General features: G+C 42.4%; 1 protein-coding gene across 9 annotated transcripts in view; it reads right to left on the bottom strand.

The window, feature by feature from the left end:
* The window catches only part of LOC111871956 (kinase D-interacting substrate of 220 kDa B), a 194,108-nt gene that overhangs the window by 118,101 nt on the left and 55,651 nt on the right, over positions 1-20,356 (bottom strand). Inside the window, exon 1 of one of the 9 annotated variants that reach the window (XM_023865393.2) lies at positions 9,275-9,396. The exons of the other annotated variants lie outside the window; for them this stretch is intronic. Within the exon in view, the coding sequence (XP_023721161.2) occupies positions 9,275-9,334 (60 nt within the window). The 5' untranslated portion in view covers positions 9,335-9,396. Of the gene's footprint in view, positions 1-9,274; positions 9,397-20,356 lie in introns of those variants that run through there. 9 annotated transcript variants of the gene reach the window in all.

Raw genomic sequence — 20,356 nt, 5'->3', positions numbered from 1 at the left:
GTCTGGCTCAGGATAGGGACCAGTGGAGGGCTCTTGTGAACACGGTAATGAACCTTCGGGTTCCGTAAAATGCTAGGAAATTCTTGAGTAGCTGCAGAGTTGGGGGCTCCTCGAGAAGGGCTCAGCTCTATGAGTAAGTAAGGAAGTGACAGAAGACACCACTGCTACATCACCAGCGCAGATGGCGAACTGTACAATCGTACGAATTTCTATTTGACAGAATGCGAACAGACATATGGACACTATATTACAGTTGGCCTGGCTGTGCAGCAAGTTGCTTCCTTTCCACACCTCAACCTCCGTATCTCTCAGTCACGTATGGCAGGTCTGTCTGATCTGGTGGAGCTCGCTCTTTCCTGCGTCCAAGTCTCATTTTGTAAAGTTTAAAGTTAGAAAACACTTCCTGAATTTGAGAATTTGAAATGTCAGTAAACATTAAGACGCGCTTACCTCCCGCAAGCCCTTAATGTTCCAAATGCCGAAACGTTTGCGACCCCATTAATTAGTGGTCCCCAAACTATGCTCTGGCAGAACATTTTAGTGTTCCGAGATCTGCACTGAAATGTTCAGCCACTGAAATCAAGTAAGAATGCTCTTTTCCTATTTTCTCAGAAAAAATAGTTTGAGTAACATTTCTCTATGTTAAACATTATCACAATCTTTTAAACGGTATATTTGATTTATCTTTTGTCTCTGCTAGGTGACATTTAATAAGAAATGCGACATTATTATAATGGCGTATTTGCTCGCGGAGGCAGAGTAACAGCCGTTGCTAGGTAATGGGTCGTACACACGGAACAGAGGAACGCGTCATGTACGCTGTGACGTCACGCAATACAAGAAAATGTTGCAAGCGGCGTTTTCTGTGTGTCCGCGCCGAATTCGTTACGCAACTATACGGTAAACACATCTCCTCAGCAGTGAACCAACACGTAACTATAGAAGAAGCGGCGATTTCTGTGGGGGCCGTCACTATGCTATAACGAGCATCTCACGCAGCTAGAAGAATTGAGTTCCGGAGTTGGCAGATACATCAAAGAATTGAGGGAGTCTCCGGAGTTGGCGGAATAATGGCAAGAAAGGAATTAGGCTGTGCAAATATGACTTCATGTGTGAATTGAAGTGACAGACTGTTATGAATCCGCTGCCGGGACACGACTAGTAAAGACCGAGGACACTAGTGGGTGTAACGGTGAACTGTAAAGTGTGTAGATCAGCGTTAGTGCTATAACTGCCTGTAGTTCAGAGTGGAGTGTATAAGGTGTCAATAAATCCAATCATCCAATTCAAAACCTGTCAATAAGTCACGCACACCCCTACAGATGACATTACTGTTATTATTATTATTATTATTATCATTTGAGTTGCGTAGACCAAGATGTAATATAATTTCCGGTAATAATGTTGTTCACAGTTCGAACGATGGCATAAAAATATCAGTTTTCCGAGGTGCTAGCAGACAGCAGCGCATGATGCCCAGGTGCTCCGCAAACTAAAAAAGTCGGATAACCACTGCTATAAACGAAATGCGTCACTCATGCACAAAAATGTTACTAGTTCGAACGATTGTATAAAAATATCCATTTTGGCGCACGATGCCCAGGTGCTCCGCGAACTGAAAAAGTTTGATAGCCACTGCTATAGGCGATCTGCGTCAATCCTGCACAAATGTGTTCCAACTGCACGCATTGCACCTGTGTCGGAGAAGTATCTGATAGTGTAAGGCGTAAAAATACGTACCGTATTTACGCATGTATAGGCCGCACATTTTTTGCCAAAAATTCAAGAGGAAAACTGGGGTGCGGCTTATATTCGAAATCACACTTCATTTAAAAAAAATTATATTCATAATTAGTAATACAGGGTGTAATACTCCTGAAATAATATTCCAAGAAAATTATTTTTTCTATAATTTCTGTCTGAANTGCCCCTCCCCGCTAGCGAGAGTGCAGTCGTGTCGCTGATACCCTTACATCAGTTTCTGTACATGCACACATTTATAAGAATACTGTAAAAAGATGATACAAACTTACCGTGCTTTACAATAGGTGCTGAAAGTGACCCCCTTCTGCTTGCAAACATGCTTCGCATCGCATGAATAAATTATGTGACACTTTCTGAAGTTGGTCCACGGTAATTGAACCATATTACTGTTCATCACTTGACTCGTTACTGTCGATGTCGCTCTCGCTCGAAGTTTCGCTGTCAGGTGATGTCAGCCATACAGCGTCATCTTCAGTCCCGTCCATTGCGTTGGAAATGGATGTGACTTTAAAACTTTTGGAAACCATTTCTTCTGGTATGGTGTTCCATGCAGCCACAATCCACTCACACATTTGACTTAATGAAGGTTTCTTCAATCGTCCAGTCGGCGTCATCTCCGTGGACCCGCATCTCCAGTCCCGGTAAAAGCGCCGCAAATGAGACTTGAAAGGACGGTTTATTGACACGTCAAGTGGTTGTAACATGCCAGTCATCCCCCCTGGTATCACAACCATATCACTTTTCTCCTGCCTCATCTTCACTTTCACATTTTCAGTTAAATGGCTTCGAAAACTGTCAACCACTAACATTGACCGCTGACGTAAAAGTGCGCCTGGGCGCCGAAACCACACTGATTTCAACCAATCCAGATAGAGCTCTTCTGTCATCCATCCTTTTTCTTGAACTCTCACCAAAATTCCCGGTGGAAGCTTTTCTTTCGGCAATGTTTTGCGTTTGAAGATTACAAATGGTGGTAGTTTGTTTCCATCAGCAGTGATACCAAGCATTACGGTACACCGCTGCTTTTCTGCTCCTGCAGTCCGCACATGCACTGTTTTTTCGCCTGCTTTGTTCACTGTACTTTCACCCGGCATTTCAAAGAACACAGGAGTTTCATCAACATTTCCAATAGCTCCCATGGTGTAGTTGTGCGTCTTTCTTAATTTCAGGACATGTTTTTGAAATGCAAGCAGTTTCTCCTGGTATGTGTCGGGAAGGCGCTGCGCTATTGACGTCCGTCGCCGAATTACAAGATCATGTCGGGCCATAAAGCGCCTTGCCCATCCATAACTTCCCTTAAATTCATTACGAGGAATTTTCATTCTGTCCGCTATTTTGAGGCCTTCAAATTGAATCATTTCCACAGACACTGAAAATCCATCCGCCCGTGTATTACGCACGTATCGCAAAAGTTTATTTTCAAGTTCTGGAAATTTAGCTTTCTTTCCGCGGAAAGATTGTCGATTTTGTGACGTTTTTTCAAGGGCATCTTTCGTTAGTATCCATCTTCGCACATTTTTTTCGTCAACGTCGAATTTTCTCCCTGCTGCTCGATTTCCGTGTTCTTGTGCGTAACGCACCACTTGAAGTTTAAATTTAGACGTATAACCTGCTCTTACTCGACCCATGTTTCACTCAGAACTAACCAGGCAAGTCAAGTAAAGGCGAAAAGGTTATAACTCTCCCCCGCAATGCCTTTGTTCCGAGCGGTACCGTTATTTTCGCTAGTTGCGAACTTAGGAATGTTAAACGTTGCCAAATTTCGGAATAATTTCTACTCCTGAAATAATATTCCAAGAAAATTATTTTTTCTATAATTTCTGTCTGAAAATTGTGCTGCGGCCTATACATGCGTAAATACGGTATTATGGCAGTTAACGGAATTTGGCAAGGCTGGGCAGCTAGACTGAGAAGGGCGGGGCAGAGTTAAGACGTCTATTTCGTACTCGTATGGCATAAATTTTAAATCTTGGCTGGGACACTGATTGGGGTTCTTGTGTGGCATTCCCCACTAATTCTGGGCGAATGCTTGAATTGTACTATGAAACTCACCACGCTTGTTCGTCAGCAGTTCCTTCTAACACACCACACATAATCACTCAACCATTTAAATTAACATGCGAATTTCTTTCATATAGGTTTCCAGTACTACCCAAAATGGGAAAAAGTATCTCACAAAGAGTAACTAAAACATGTCTCACAAACAATAAAGGGCCGCCTTTGTGGTTAGGACATGACAGTGAGCTAACGGAGGCTCTACATAAAGTCCCTGTCAAATCCCTATGAATATATAAAGGACACGAACCAAAATTGTTCGAAATTTTAACAAAGGCTTTTTAAACCAAATTTGTAAACAAACTAATTATAATAATAATAATAATAATAATAATAATAATAAATATTTTAATATATTCATGCATATCGCTGTAATTATTAGAGGAACAGATTTTATATCCATGGCATTGTAATGATCCTGTATGCATGTGTTGATATTGACCAATCACACTGTAATAGCAGTTTCCGCCTGTATTGATATATCCTTCCGAAGATGGTCTCTCAGACCGAAACATGTCAAGGATGAACAATTAAAAAGGAAAAAACATTTATCAGTCACACTGGACGGAGATGATAGCCTTTTATAATATTGCTAGTGTGACGGAATAGGATGAACCAAATCAGAAAGCAGTTTATGAGTTTAATGTCTAGCCGGAAGGCCGACGGCCCCAAAGATGGACAAGAAGAAACTACACGGCACTTGCTAATCGTTACGAAATGCACCTAGTCAATATGCAATGACTGTGTTGCCCTTCGTGTAACGTGTAAGTTCATACTGCGAAACTTAAAAAAATCTGATGTCAGTAAATATCAGCTGCGATTTAACTATCAAACCCAATAAAAAGTTTATTAAAATCCCGGTTTTACAATTTAAGTTTTTTACTTAAGAACCCCTCTGTGGTCTAGTGGTGAGAGTTCCTGGCTACAGATCCAGAGGTCCCGAGTTCGATTCCTGGCGCTACAAGATTTTTTTTCTGAGACGTAGTGAGCCTGGAACGGGGTGCACTTAGCCTCGTGATGATAATTGAGGAGCTATTTCAAGGAAATAGCGGCTCCGGTCTAGAAAACCGAAATTAACGCCCGTGGGGATTTGTTACGCTGACCACGTGACACCCCCTATCCGCTAAAAGTTGGCACTGACTTCGCCGACAAACGGCGGTCGCTCGGTCAGTATAGTTCGCTTGCGGACTACAGGCCACGGAGTTAATTTTTTTATTAATTAAGAACCCCAAGGAAAATTTCTTGACTGCACTTAGCTCTAAGTCTATTTTCTCCGATTACATTCGAACAGGCTACGTAAAGGGAGATCATACTCTGTGGATAATAAACTTGCCACATTAAAAAGAGTAACCTTTTGGATTGTGCCAGCCAACTTTTTGTAGTTTCTTCCCACTACATTCTTCATAAGAACCGGACAATAGCAACGTAACGGTGAAAGCGAATTTTGGAAATTATTCTGCTTGTGGGCTTATTGGAATATAAGCACTCTGACTGCCTGTCATTGACAGAAATCAACGCTGAGCACAGATGCCAGAATCAGTACTGATGTCATTCACAGCCTTATCGCTTCTTCTACTTATCCACATTTTCATATAAAAAAATGCGACGAACTATTCAGGGGTATGTATCACGACAGTCAACATGTAGCAGTATATGATGTGCCAGAAGTTAAAGAGAAGAAAACGAACGGAAATATCTGTACAGAATTATGCAGTCATGCAAGACTCTTGCTATTAAAAATGGGGTGAAGTTCAAGCTTTACTACAGAGAAGGTAACACTCGTAGAAATTACTGAGATTTAGCCAAAATACGCAGAGCCGTTTCCTTTCGAGCATCGCAATTACGAGTATGCGTTTGGCGGAGCCTATTTTTGGAGCTAGAATGTTCATATTCACCGGCAACGAATTAAGGCGTATAATTTTTAAATATCGAAGACGGATGAAACTTGTCCAACCGTTCAGACGCTCGCAACGCCCAAATACACAGAGACCGACGACATACCGAAACACGTGTTTTCACATTCAGTGGCGCCGAAAACGTGCAAATCCATCAAATATCGAGATCCCACGATCATAATACACATTTTCTCATACTACATACATGGGAAAGCATAAATATTCCTTTCGCGATGTGCACCCCGAGGGAGTCCATATTCCTGTCCAGTTTATGTTCTTCAGACGATTTCCATGCCTTTTAAACAGTGTGAATAAATATTTCTTTACTTGACTCCAAATAATTGAAAGAGAGTTACTTAATCCTCGCCTCCTGTGGAGGAGAGTTAGAATACTTCACCGTAACCCTGCGAGTCGTAGGAGATGAAAAGGGAACCCGATGCCTGGGGGTATAACTGGACAACCCTGTCACTGGGGGACATAAATACAGAGACCGGTCCTCCAATTTGGAGGTTGAATGCAGGGCTGACGACCGTGCTCTGTAAAAAAAAAATTACAGTTTCGAAATCAAAAGAAGTGAAAACAGCATGGTATAATTCAAGACAAATCCGGCAGAATTTTCTAAGGAAGGCTATGGCTGAAAAATGGCTGTTTTGCCAATGATGATGATGAAATCCATATAAAACTGACAATTAGAACGTACATATTGTTATAATACATATACCTCTGAAGATAGCTCTAAATATACTGTTCATTCTTCCCATATCATTCGACAACGGATAACACTATGCTACTCACACGCAATAAGTCAGTGGTTCCGCCCCCCTGAGGGGCAGAGCGCGTTGCTCGCATATTTACGACTGAAGTGACTTCAGACCGGACATTGGGAAACTTGTATCACTTCATCAAGCACATCCATCGCATTAAGAATTTACTAATAGTAAAGTTGTTACTACGGAGAAGTTCATGGAGGTAGGCCTAGGCCCACTGGGGCTGTAGTGACAAGGAAAAAAAACTGTTGTTACTATATGTGATCCTGATAGGATTCCAACCTACCATCTCCTGAATACAAGTCTAGAATGCTACTGCTCCGTCAGCCTGCTTGGTTGTGACACCTCTTCTATTACTTACCTACTTACTTACTCATGGAGCTGAGCCCTTCTGGAGGAGCCGCAAATTCTGCAGCTATTCAAGAATTTCCCAGCATTTTATGGAATCCGAAGGTTCATTACTGTGTTCACAAGAGCCCTCTACTGGTCCCTATCCTGCGCCAGATCTATCCAATCCATCCCATCCCATCCTATCTCTCTAAGATCCATTCTAATATTGTCCAGCCACCTACTCCTTGGTCTTCTCAGTGGTCTCTTTCCTTCTGGCTTTCCCACCAATATCCTATACGCATCCCTCGTCTCCCCCATTCGTGTTACATTACCTGCCCACCTCATTTTCCTTGACTTGATCTTTCTAATTATACTTGGAGAAGAGTAAGTTATGAAGCTCCTCATTATGCAGATTTCTCCAACCTCCTGTCACTTCATCTCTCTTCGGTCCAAATATTCTCCTCAACACCCTGTTCTCAAACACCCTCAGTCTATGTTCCTCCCTTAATGTCAGAGACCAAGTTTCACACCCATACAGAACCATAGGCAAAATCATAGTTTTGTATATTCTATTCCTATTCTATTACGCTTTAGAAAAATGTGCAAAATTTGACATGTATATTTTTGAAAACGTTACATAACCACTAGAAATATGTTAACACAAAACTAGCTTTTCAAAGAACGATTACCTCTGCACAAAATGTGTAATTGTTTATCCAAGAACATGTGAGAGAAGTACGTAGTCGTAAGCAGAATGGGTATGTTACCACTACAATAAGGTCCTCCACGAGAAATCGAGTTGCTCGCTCGTTTAAGGACATATTTACCGAATTCGAAGGTTCATTACTGGCATCATAAAGAAACCCATCCTCAGCTAGTTCAACCAATTCACGTCCATTTCCGTACGATCCATTTTAATACCGGTCCCACATTTTCATCTTGGCTTCTTCAATAAACTCTAATCACGACGAAATATTTTTAACATTCCCCATTCTGTTTATCTTCCTTAGGTCTATATTATGTGTTCAGCACTTTGTTGTCACATTCCTTCAATCTTTGTTCTTTTCCCTTTGACCATGCGATAACATCTTGATAAGATTCACACGTGAAATCATTCCTAATACAATACAAGGAAAACAACCTTTTTTTTTTTTGCACTGGTAAGTACTTTTAAATAGTGAGCAGGGAAAAATATGTAAATTCTTGAGAGTAGGTTATGAATAATGAATTTACTAGAAATGCTACACGAAATAATGCGTATAATAGAACAAAGGTAAAAATAATTTGATCAAGTAAACATATAACAGCGTGTTTGGCGGTCTACACCGCGCTTTATTTCGGCGTGTTTTCAGAAAAATGTCACACAACGCAGTATCGAATATCGAGGTCTGGAGACCAATATACCCGCTTCGTACTTAGGAGGTTCAGAGTTCGTATTTCGGTCCAGATATCGACTAAATGTCAATCACAGTGGCCGGGCGGTCTAAGGCATGAACTGTCTTCGCCCGCTCGAACACTGGGGTCGTGCGGTTCGAATCACACTCGAGGCATGGATGTCTGTGTGCGTTTATTCTGTGTGTAGGTAGAGGCACTGCAACGGACTGAACCCCCGCCCAAGGAGTCACACCGACTGTGTGCAGGATTAATTATTTTTTTTTAATTCGCTTAGTGCAGGGGGAGTGCAACTGGGTCCACTCGGCACGGCGGCCACTGATAGCCCTACTGTAGCCTGCCCCGGACGATTATGATGATGGAAAATTTTGTGGAATGAAGATTGTCAGGGGGAAACCGAAGTACTCGGAGAAAACCCGCCCCAGAGCCACTCTGTCCACCACAAATCCCACTTGACCACTTGATCGAAACCGGGCCGTCGTGGTGGGAAGCCAGCGACTAACCGCTTGAGCTACGGCGCGGCCCCTGTGTAGGATTAAGAAAATGAAAAGCGGCCAAGACCCAACAAAGGGTTGTACAGCCATAGGTAGTTAGACCGACTATATCTACTGATAGTTCCGTAGTTTTCTTCAGTTTCTGCAGACAAATTTTGGGACACCACTTTAAAGGGGGCAACGCTCACTTCCCAAGCCGTCATTAACATCCGATGCTATGTAAGCGATACAGCTTTAAAAGTGTTGATAAACAAAACAAGACTCTACACAAACTCTGAAGTTCTCACGGCAGTGACTATTAAGATTATTTTCTTTCGGGTTGTGACACCGTGTAGTCTAGTGGACAGGTACAAATGTACCTGAGAATCTTACTTTCTTCATCTTATACTCTTAAGATAGGGGGGGGGGGCAAAATTTCATCCGAAACGTTGGCATCTATTTACCAGACTACACGGTGTTACATACCAGAAGACAGCAATCTTAAAACAAGAATTAATCACAAAGTCCCGGACAAAATATCACAAAATGTATGTACACGTATTTTCGTTGGCGCCTACACTAAGCCACTGAACCTCACCTGCAAGCCTAAATTGCCCCGACTCAGAACTCGGGGCAATCCACCCAGTGACTTCATCATTGAACTAGGAGAGCACCAACGACACTTCACCAGTCCCAGGGACGAGTCAACAAATGACTGCCGACGACAATTACTGCTGCTGCTCTAATCCACGTACTACATGGCTGCGTCACTCCTCTTTCTACATGAACTAAGATTAGATGCGACCTTGATTTTTTAAATCCAGTGCAATTCCTTCAATATACCACTGAGGATCGTTATTTTGGCAGTGTTTCGCATTATATTTGCAAAAGCGAGTAGAGCCGCTGGCACTGAACTTCTTTGCAGTCACGTTATTTCTGATTCACAATCTCTTTTCATGTCTAGCATAGAAACACTGAAGATCAAACGATTTCAGTGTTATTCATAAAAGTAAAATCGAAATCCGAACGCTGAACTGAAGTGAAACTTCAGTACGATGAGTACGTTACTTTTTTTTTTTATTGCTAGTGGGGTGGGACTAAGTCCCTGTACTGCGGCCACTTCTGGTCTGTTGTACCAGCCCCAGATGATAGGTGAGGGTGATTGTGGAGCAATTGGTGGAATGAAGATTGGCAGGGGAAACCAAAGTACTCGGAGAAAACCTGCCCCAGCGCCACTTTGTCCACCACAAATCCTACTTGACCAGACCCCGGGATCGAACCCGGGCCGCCGCGGTGGGAAGCCAGCGATTAACCGCTTGAGCTATGGCGCGGCCGCGAGTACGTTACTTAGAAAGTCAGCTGTATATGAAAGGAATGAGCATAAACTGACGAAATTGAACAACTTTTTAATAAATAATAAAGTTAATAAATACACAAATAACCGGAAAGAAATGGTTACCGCATGAATGTAGAGATATTGGAAATTCGAAGTAAGAGGGAAGCATTAAAGTCAGTAGCAACAAATATATATTTCTGAATATACTGTAGAACTGTAAGTAACGAGAAAAAACAGCGCGAGAATGATGTCGAAATCTACACAAAATACATGTAACACCGTTTAATTAGGCTCGAAACTGAAAATAAATATATCACGAGAAGTAGATAAAGCGGGAAGGCAGTTCTGAGAAGGATGATTCCAGAAAAAATACCACAAAGTCTGCACCGACTCATATAATTATAATTTTCACTTAAAGACTCTTTCATAAAAAAGGTGAACGTATATTTTTACACTCACTCACCACTTCAATTTTCATGTGCAAGCCTACAAAACCGGAAGCTGTTGCCTATCAGAATATTGTTTTTACACAAATAAGCAGACAATAAGATGCGCGCGATGCATAAAATAAACGCACGATCTTAAGTGACGTTAAACAAATTTGTCTTTATTCTAGCCTTCGTTATTCATACTCAGTCTGCACGAGTACAGAATCTGTAGACGTTCTTGATTTATACTTTTTTAAAAAGGTAATGTCTACTGTTTTAAAGTTCTAATATATATTTATTATATATCCATTTCTGTAGTCGCCATGAAGTTATATTTAGTTCAAGGGATTATTATTATTACTCCCAAGTTTGAAGGGCGAACATTTTCTAGGGGAATTTAAAAGAACTCAGATGTCGATTCACCTGTGGCATAACTTCCCTACCCATTTTCAAGGCAATACGTACATTCGTTTGCAACTCATGATGGTGTTAGGCAGGCATGCACACAACACTAATTCTTACATTCACCAGTACGGGCCGCATTGAAATCTGATTTCTTTTAAAGAAAGAAAAGCTCAAGAAGACAATATATGCATAGTAACTATGTGACTGCAAATAAAACATAAGCATGTAAGATTTGAGGCTTTCACGGCGGTGACTATGAAGAATGCAGTCTTCTACCACATATACACGGTGCCAAATCCCAGAAGACTGCATTCTTCAAAACAAAAGAAGATCTTACTTCCTAAGTAGGTTTCCGGTATTTCGCATAACCCACTGGTCTTGACGTTCTTTTATTGCAGACAAATTTATGAGCATCACTGCAAAGCGATAAATTGCTTTAAATTGTTTTTCGCTTCATAAGAAGCCTCTGTGGTCTAGTGATCAGAGTTCCTGGCTACAGTTCCAGAGGTCCGGGTTCGATTCCTGACGCTACCAGATTTTTGAGAAGCAGTGGGTCTGGAACGGAGTCCACTCAGCCTCGTGAGCATAATTGAGCTCTTTCAAGGAAATGGCGGCTCCGGCCTACAAAACCGAAATTAACGGCCGTGGGGATTCGATGACCACGCAACCCCCTCTATCCGCTAAAGTTGGTACTAACTTCGCCGACAAGCGGCGGTCGCTCGGTCGGTATAGTTCGCTAGCGGACTAAAACCATGGAGTTTGTTTTGTTCATAAGCAGCATATTTAAAGTTGTCTCACATAAACTCTGAAACTGCAAGGATCTCTACACTGTATGTGATGCAGGCTTAAAACAGTCTGTACAACGAATCCCCTTTCTTCTTTTCAAAGAAATACTGTCTTCATGTAGAGTGAAAATTAGGCTGGACCGACATGAATCAAAGTACAATTCATCCGATAACTTTTAGATTAAAGACGAAAGTCTTGTGGGTTGTAACGCTGCGTAATTCGAAAGAGCCAAGTTTTGTGGAATATATCGCATCCATCTTCAGTGTCGAAGAGTAAGCCCACAAAGAAACCAAGATATGTTTGGCGCCTGCTTCTTGCTGGTTTATTGCTTCTTATTCTCTGACTCTGAAGATGGGGGCGATTTATTACTCCGAAACGTCGGGTATTTTCAAGTTTCAACCCAGACGACCGCTGTACCTGAAATCGAACATCTTTCAGTGTAATGACCCAATACAAAATGTCACAGAAATTCATTCAGCAGTTTCTGAGACGAAACATTGGCACAGAGACTACAGTGCAATTACTGTATTTCATGCAAAGAAATCATAAACAGGTAATACCTTTTCGTTATGCACATCTGTGGTCCTTCATGTAACAAATAAAACGAGGAAATTTCTTCAAACAGATGTACAGCGATAATCAAAATAATGAGTGAAGATAAAATAAAATTACATCTACTTGTGCCACTTCCGTTTTAACTGACGTTCAACCAAGTCATGCAAGCGGAAGTTCCATAAGGTTCGCAACAGAAGCATGTGGCGTAAAATTACATGATCAATTAAGGGCTGTCCTCAACACCAAAGTTGTCTCTGTTGATTTGAATTTCGAGTGAACCAAGGTACCGCACTTAGATACCCACTTCCGTTCAGGCCTCCAATGGGGGAAAAAAAGATTCACTCTACACATGACCCTCACGGCTCCATTAACTATGTAATTTCAATACAGTCTCAATTCGACATGAATGCTTCGAGGGAAATTCCGTATTCGTTACGTCTTTTTGTCGGCAAGGTCACGTTCGAAGGCTATCATATGAAAATCAAATGTCAGTCAAATGCAAAACACTACAGATTTCGCCATTTAAGTACACATCTTCCCTGACAGGATCGTATCTGGATTCATCTTATCTCTTTTGAAACTACACGAAGATAAAACTGGACATTTCTAACAGACAGAACGTAAGGATTTGCCAATGAAAATTAAGAACAACTAGTACTGACATTACAACAATAAGAGGCCTGAACATGGGGAAGTCCAATAAAGTTCCTTTTCTTAATTTTCAACAAACAAAAAACGAACTCCGTGGATTTAGTCCTCAAGCGTATATCGACCGAGCGACCGCCCCTTGTCGGTGAAGTCAGTGCCAACTTTAGCGGCTAGAGGGTGCCGTGTGATGAGCGCATCGAATCCCCACGGCCGTTAATTTCAGTTTTCTAGACCGCAGTCCGCTATCCTTCAAATACCTCTTCCACACGAGGCTGAGAGGACCCCGTTCCAGAACCACTACTTCTCAGAAAATCTGGTAGCGCCAGGAATCGAACCCGGGACCTCTGGATCTGTAGCCAGGAACTCTTGACCACTAGACCACAGAGGTGGTCTTTCCTAACTTTCACTTTTCCGAAACATAAAAAACACGCGCCATACATGACGACCAGGTAACAATGCTAGTATAGTTCGGTATATGAGATCACTCGATGAAAACCGAATGTATTGTCACTTGTTGGTGTATAACGCGACAAATAATTTCACGCCGTATTTGATATAGCGAATTTTATTTCACATTCGCTCTTACAATCACACAAATTACAATCTGACAATTACTGCCATCGGCAGTATCACAAATACTAGACTACCGCTGAAAGGTTGACTGCCTGGCTAACTCGTAGCTAACTCGCAACCTGAGAACTTGAGAATTAACTCGTGAACTCGTAACTCAAGAACTGAGAGCTGTGAATAGTCTTCGCTGCTCCCTATTTAGCCTTGTTCCAGACAACATAGAAAACAGCCACGTAATAGGCGCCACTGCTGTCTGGCGCCGTGTTGCTAGCAACTCTGTCGGGAGTTGTTTCCTGCTGTGTAGCAACGGCGGCATCCCGTGTTACGTCACCGCGGGGAGAGGCGGAGTGTTCACTGGCTTATTACCGTAGCAACGGCAACGCTCCGAAAGTGTTACGTCACCGCTGGCGGGGTGAGGGTTGTCCTCCATTGCGCAACACGTCACAATATTTATGCCTTTGTAGCAACTTGTATACCGCATCAGCGGTTAAAGGATTTCAAAACTTAGATTCGATCAGTGTATTTGTATTAAAAAAGAAAAAGAAAACGGGTAGCAAATCTGTAATTTCAATTAAGCTCCAGCATATCTTAAACATTTTGGCGAGGCGCGTAAATATTATGGTGCGGGGTGGGGATTGGCTGCGTGGTGATAGGGGGTTACACGTCATGAATCCCAAATTTAACTATAAATACACAACCCATATTTATTCTGCATATATTATTAACTTTGTAAACATATAATCTTATGCTAAGACATAAAGCTGCAACATAAATTAATAAAACTGTAAAAACAGAAACCAAGATCACTATCATTAAGTAGATAATTTCAAGATTCAACATATTTTATTCGTTCGAAATTTACATCAGTTATCCCGCAGTTTTGCATGAAACAGCACTACCTAGCCACAAAGCAATGCGGCCGTTTCTAGCCTCGTTGGGAAGAAGTACGTGAATTGTGTGGCTGGAGGGACAGAGGGGAATACTTAATGGAGATATTCTTGAAATAAATACTCATTTAGGGGATAGACTTGAAAGGATTCTGACGATGGTGTATACTGTACTTCTTTTGGCTTATTTTGGACTTCATCCATCGTTTGGTATGTAAAAGACAAAAGACCAGACGTTTCGCAGACTGGATCTGTCTCAGTCTTCAGGTGGGTAGGGCAGAATAAACTACTCAGTTGGGCCCGTTAGAAAGAGCTAGTCTCAAGTCACTGGATCCAGCGATACCAGACGATGGATGAAGTCCAAAATAAGCCAAAAGAAGTTCATTTAGGGGAGTTCGTATATTCCGATTTTTCAGGCGGGGTTCGTGGAATGTGTTTGAGAATGGCTGTCTATACACACGGATATGTACAATGGAAGATACGTCGGAAATTCTTCCCAGAACTGCTAATTCATATTGTGACAAATGAGTAAGCATCTTTAACGCAGACGAGGTTAGTAGCCCTGAAAACAGTAAAAAGTCTTATTACATCAGGGCTATTTACGTCGTACTAGCAAATTCCTTAATTCCAGCCAGCTTTGGAGTTCAAAATGCTTCATCAAGACAAAAATGTGTCCCTTTGCTTCAGCCGCGTCATTTACTGGTCCAATAATGTTTGTCGCACTCAAAATCCATTGGTGATATCACCACGTGCAATGATTTTGCAAGGATTACGCTCTAAATTCTCGGAACAAGATTTACATGGCTTTAGGTGAATATGGACCGCAGCGACAGGAAACATGAAGTCACGGACTGACTGTGTTTTCATGGATGACAAGCGGGTAAAATATCATTAATGGAACTCAATATTCTTCAGAATTCAGTTCTGAAAGACACTGGTTTACGGTCTGCTTCAATACGAATTCCTACCCCATGCGAAGAGGTCGTCCACCTCTGTGGTCTAGTGGTCAGAGTTCCTGGGTACAGATTCAGAGGTCCTGTGTTCGATTCCCGACGCTACCAGATTTTCTGAGAAGTAGTGGGTCTGGAACGGGGTTCACTCAGCCTCGTGAGGATAACTGGGGAGCTGCTTCAAGGAAATAGCGGCTCCTGTCTAGAAAACAGAGATTAACGGCCGTGGGGAACCGTTGCGCTGACCACGTGACACCCTCTATCCGAAAAAGTTGGCACGAACTTCGCCGACAATCGGCAGTCGCTCAGTCGGTACAGTTCGATTGCGGACGGCAGGCCACGGAGTTTTATCCGAAGATGTCTCCTTATTCTGAGATCATAAAATCGGCGGTTGGAATAAATCATTACTCAACATCTCAACGCCTAATCTCTGTGGTTTCACTAACGCAGTCGCAAGCCGGGACACGGGTCTTCTTAAACAGGGAGCTGGGTCCAACATGGCCACTTAAAGGATCTAAATTTCAAGTACGGAGAGCTGCAACTGGGACTGCAAATCCTGACATTTTGCAATATAGGTTAAGATAAGGCTACAAGAATTTAAACCTACTCTAATGCTGGATTTATGAAACATCTGTCAACCCGAGATTATCAGTAGGCAGCAAAGCCTAGGCCCCAAAATATCTGTTCCTGATTTCTGTTTGACGATTTGGAGCGTCGAATTGAAGGGCAAACGTGGTGAGCAACTGTGAAATATAAGAAATAAAGCGATCGTAGTCGAATTTATGGACCTTCCTGAATACTAAGCAAGATCACTGATCACTGAATAATGAGGTTCGGTAAACAGAAACACAGACGTGAGAATAAATGAATTTCAGAAGAAAATTCGCGGGTGACATACTTTCAGATCACGAAGAACTCCTCTGGGGCCCACCCAGTATCCTATATAACGGGGTAAGGAGACCTCTTTCCCCGGCGGTATGGGGACCAGCGCGGGATGCTGGCCATTCGCCTCCGTTTACTGCATACGTCTTCATGGCGTTATTAATTAATTAGGCACAGGGTCAACTTTATCACAGATCTCATGACAGACTTAGAAATTTAAGCAACAGATTTTATATAGGGGTAAAGTTATCCTTGAGCATAACTAATTAAGCACTACGTCATGAAGACGTATGGAGGAGTCGATGTATGGATTCACATTTTCTTTATCTCGGCACTAGTTGGAGGCGAGTGGTTAGCTTCAAGCCCCGGCTGCTTTACCCCCGGGAGAAAGGGCCCCCGGTACTCATTAAATAGGAGGTTGGGTAGACCCCAACGAGACGAGAGTGAGAAGTGAAAATTCTTGACCCCACCGGGACTCTAACGCCAGCCCGTAGCCAGTCGCTATACTGATTGCGCTGCGCCGGCTCTTTTATATAAGGGCACAGAAAATACACGTAAATTCGAAAGAGCGCATTGAAAGAACGAGTATTAATTACATATAACACATATTCAATTTAAACAAGGCTGCTGGGAAGACTTAATTACATGCAAGGTTGTTAATGCACCGGTTACAAATCAAGAAGGCCCAAACTGAAAGGAATTTAATCATATAATGCTACACAATGCAACTCCGGTAACCAAAATGTAATTTTTGGTTCCACGAAAGCAGCAGTATTGATTGTTCACCATGTCGAGATATCTGACGATCCTGAGACTTACACCATACAACAAATCGCAGTGTAAATTCTGATGTGGTGAGCGTCATCAAATCGCGAAGCCCCCGCCGTTGCGCAGAGAGAGAGAGAGAGAGAGGCTGTGACATCATCAACATTCCGACTGCAACAGCAAGAACCCTTGTAACTTGTATCCTGACGCTCTTGCAGAGGGCACCACGCCGGTCCCCGGAGCGATGTACCCTGGACGAGCGAGGCATGGGAGTGCTCTTCAAGGAATACTTCAGACACTGTACTTGAACATGTTTATTAACAGTACGTGACAAGTAACGGGGGAAAATGGCAGCGTAGTTGGTTGAGGCATTATGCTACAAGCTGGAAGATCGCGGGTTCGAGTTCCGATGAGATGGATTTCTTTTTTCAGTTGGCCTAATCGTTCCTGGGATAGACAGCCTCTAACAGAAATGAGCGCCAGGAATATTCCTGGGGGGTAAAGGGCGGCCGGAGCGTAGGGCTGGCAATCTTAACGCCATCTGTTAACCGATTACACAGGCCAACAGCTGTTTTGGTGCCGGGGTATCTGGAGCTGATTTCATATGAATTTGATGCCCTGAATTCAAATATGGCATTAGTTTTTGCCTAGGAGCTCAAATTTTTAAGATATAACATTTTGGTGAAATATATTTACAATATTTTANAGAGAGAGAGAGAGAGAGGCTGTGACATCATCAACATTCCGACTGCAACAGCAAGAACCCTTGTAACTTGTATCCTGACGCTCTTGCAGAGGGCACCACGCCGGTCCCCGGAGCGATGTACCCTGGACGAGCGAGGCATGGGAGTGCTCTTCAAGGAATACTTCAGACACTGTACTTGAACATGTTTATTAACAGTACGTGACAAGTAACGGGGGAAAATGGCAGCGTAGTTGGTTGAGGCATTATGCTACAAGCTGGAAGATCGCGGGTTCGAGTTCCGATGAGATGGATTTCTTTTTTCAGTTGGCCTAATCGTTCCTGGGATAGACAGCCTCTAACAGAAATGAGCGCCAGGAATATTCCTGGGGGGTAAAGGGCGGCCGGAGCGTAGGGCTGGCAATCTTAACGCCATCTGTGAACCGATTATCTACAGAAAATGTGAGACCCTCGAAGTCTCACAACCCTATGGGCTTTCACGGCCTGTTACATGGATTGCTTTACCTTTCATGTGACAAGTAACAACAGAACCTTGGTTTACTCAAGAACAGACTGTCTAAGCTTGGAGGGTGCGGCTCTCAAACTTACAGCAGAGATCAGCCCCACATGGACTTGACTGTGCTGAAGAATAATCAAAAAGCGTCTGTGTGTCGACTTACTGCAGTGTGTGTATATATATATATATATATATATATACACTGCAGTAAGTATATATATATATATATATATATATACACACACACACACACACACACAGTTCAGCAAATAGACACACTTTCTAAAAGTTTCCATGGTCTTCACAAACAGTGCTCATCACTCCCTCAGTATCGCTCAGTATTCCCCCGCTGTCTACATCCTCCTTGTGCTTGTATATCCAATATCACTGCGGGGTACCAAAGTCCATGACATCCTGTTTATCGAAAATAACATCGGAGAAATATCAAGTTACAAATAAATATAAGTCCAGGATATTTACTGTTGGACAATATATCTTGTCCTCCATAATTAATTAATACCTGACGCCCTTCACAATTATCCTAACATTGACAGTAAAAGGTAAGAAAAAGTAAAAGCTATTTCTACAACTGGCCGTGGAGATAAATATGGTTGTGAGACGTCGAGGCTCCCACATTTTCCAGACAATTCGCTCACAGATGGCAATGAGGTTTCAACCTTACGCGCCGGCCGCCCTTTACCGCCAGGAAGATTTCTGATACTCATTTCTGTTAGAAGCTGAGTCGACCCCAGGGCCATAGTGCGGCTGGAAGGATTAGGTAAATTTAAAAATCCAATGACCTCATTGTGAATCGTACCCGTGACCTTCCGGCTTGTAGCACAGTACCTCAACCAACTACGTTACCGCGTGCTCCCTAATACTGATAATACGTCTGTACGTCTTCATCCTTTACCAACTTTATGTAATAATAATCACTAAAGTACTTCTGACATGAACGTACAGAACAAACTGGCCATGACGGAAACAGTTTCTTTTCAGACACGGTCTTCCTTTTTGTATGAAACTAACCAACCGAACAACAAACCAACCAGCCAAACAACTAATTTGACGAAGCAGACCACTTCTTGAAAAGTTAACAATCAGTGAGTTAGCCAAGAAATTTCCTGCCATTTATAAGACTCATAGATTTAATTACCGTTTTGCTAAGAAACCCACAGTCGCACCTATTCTGAACCAGAAGAAATCAGCCCACATCCTAACACCCTATTTTGTTCTAAATCTGGTTTAAAATCGTCCTCCAATGTACGTCCTGGCATTTCAATTCCTCCCCTTCCCTTAGGGGTTTTCTAGTATAATTCTGTATGTATTTGTTACATTTCTCATGCGTGTCACATGCATCATTCTGGATCAACAAGACACTTGAACTGAGACTATGTAACCTCATCACTGCCATGCGCACTGAATTCTTCAATAGCATACAGATCCGTCTCTTCCTTTCCAATCTATCAACTTTGCTCTGAGAATAAAAATTCGGGAACCACTTGGCGAGTATTTTTGGAAACAGCGTCCCATTTGATATAGTAAGTATGGGAGATTAGTTGCTTCCTCGCAACCAACTGGTTTTCTGGATATAATTTCACTTCCATATGGAACTAGAGATGAGTAACTGGATAGATTCCGGTGAGATCTTATAACTGAGTGGTTAAGTCATCAGTAACATGATTCGAATAACTGAATATGCAAGGGATTCGGGGCCCAACATATTACCGGAAAATCACAAGCAAATTCATTCAAATAGGCCACTACATACAGAGAGCTGATTGAAATGAAGTTATTAAAAGCACGTCTCCTGCTGCTCCAGCAATAGCCAGAGCACTGTGAGATGGTTATAATTTAGTGAGCGGTACTCTCTGGACGGCGGATCGGACCGTCGCAAGTCTCTACATACAGTAGACAGAACACAAACACACATTCATGCCCTGAATGGGATTCGAACCCATAACACAAAGGGTTCAAGCAGCAGAACTGACCGAATCGATTTACTTCTCGGTACCGACTCGACTGAGCTAAATCAGACAAGAGATTCGTTCCGCCCATTTCTGGACCGCTGTGATAGTGTTCATTCTGAAGGTTAATTTGTACCAATGAACTAATCTCATCTTTGATTATCAAAGACGCAATGTATTGCTGCGTATGCCATCTGGCGGGGTTTGCTGAAGCGTTTCAAGAACGCGAATAATACCTCTTTTTCTTTCGACAGCATGGTAATCAAAGCATAATTTTACAATAACACCGTGAACATCCTCCG

Source organism: Cryptotermes secundus, unplaced genomic scaffold (genome assembly GCF_002891405.2).
Source record: "Cryptotermes secundus unplaced genomic scaffold, Csec_1.0 scaffold30, whole genome shotgun sequence".
In the NCBI taxonomy this organism is placed as follows: domain Eukaryota; kingdom Metazoa; phylum Arthropoda; class Insecta; order Blattodea; family Kalotermitidae; genus Cryptotermes; species Cryptotermes secundus.
Note: the sequence above shows the minus strand (reverse complement) of the source record. Positions and strands in the feature narration are given on the sequence as shown.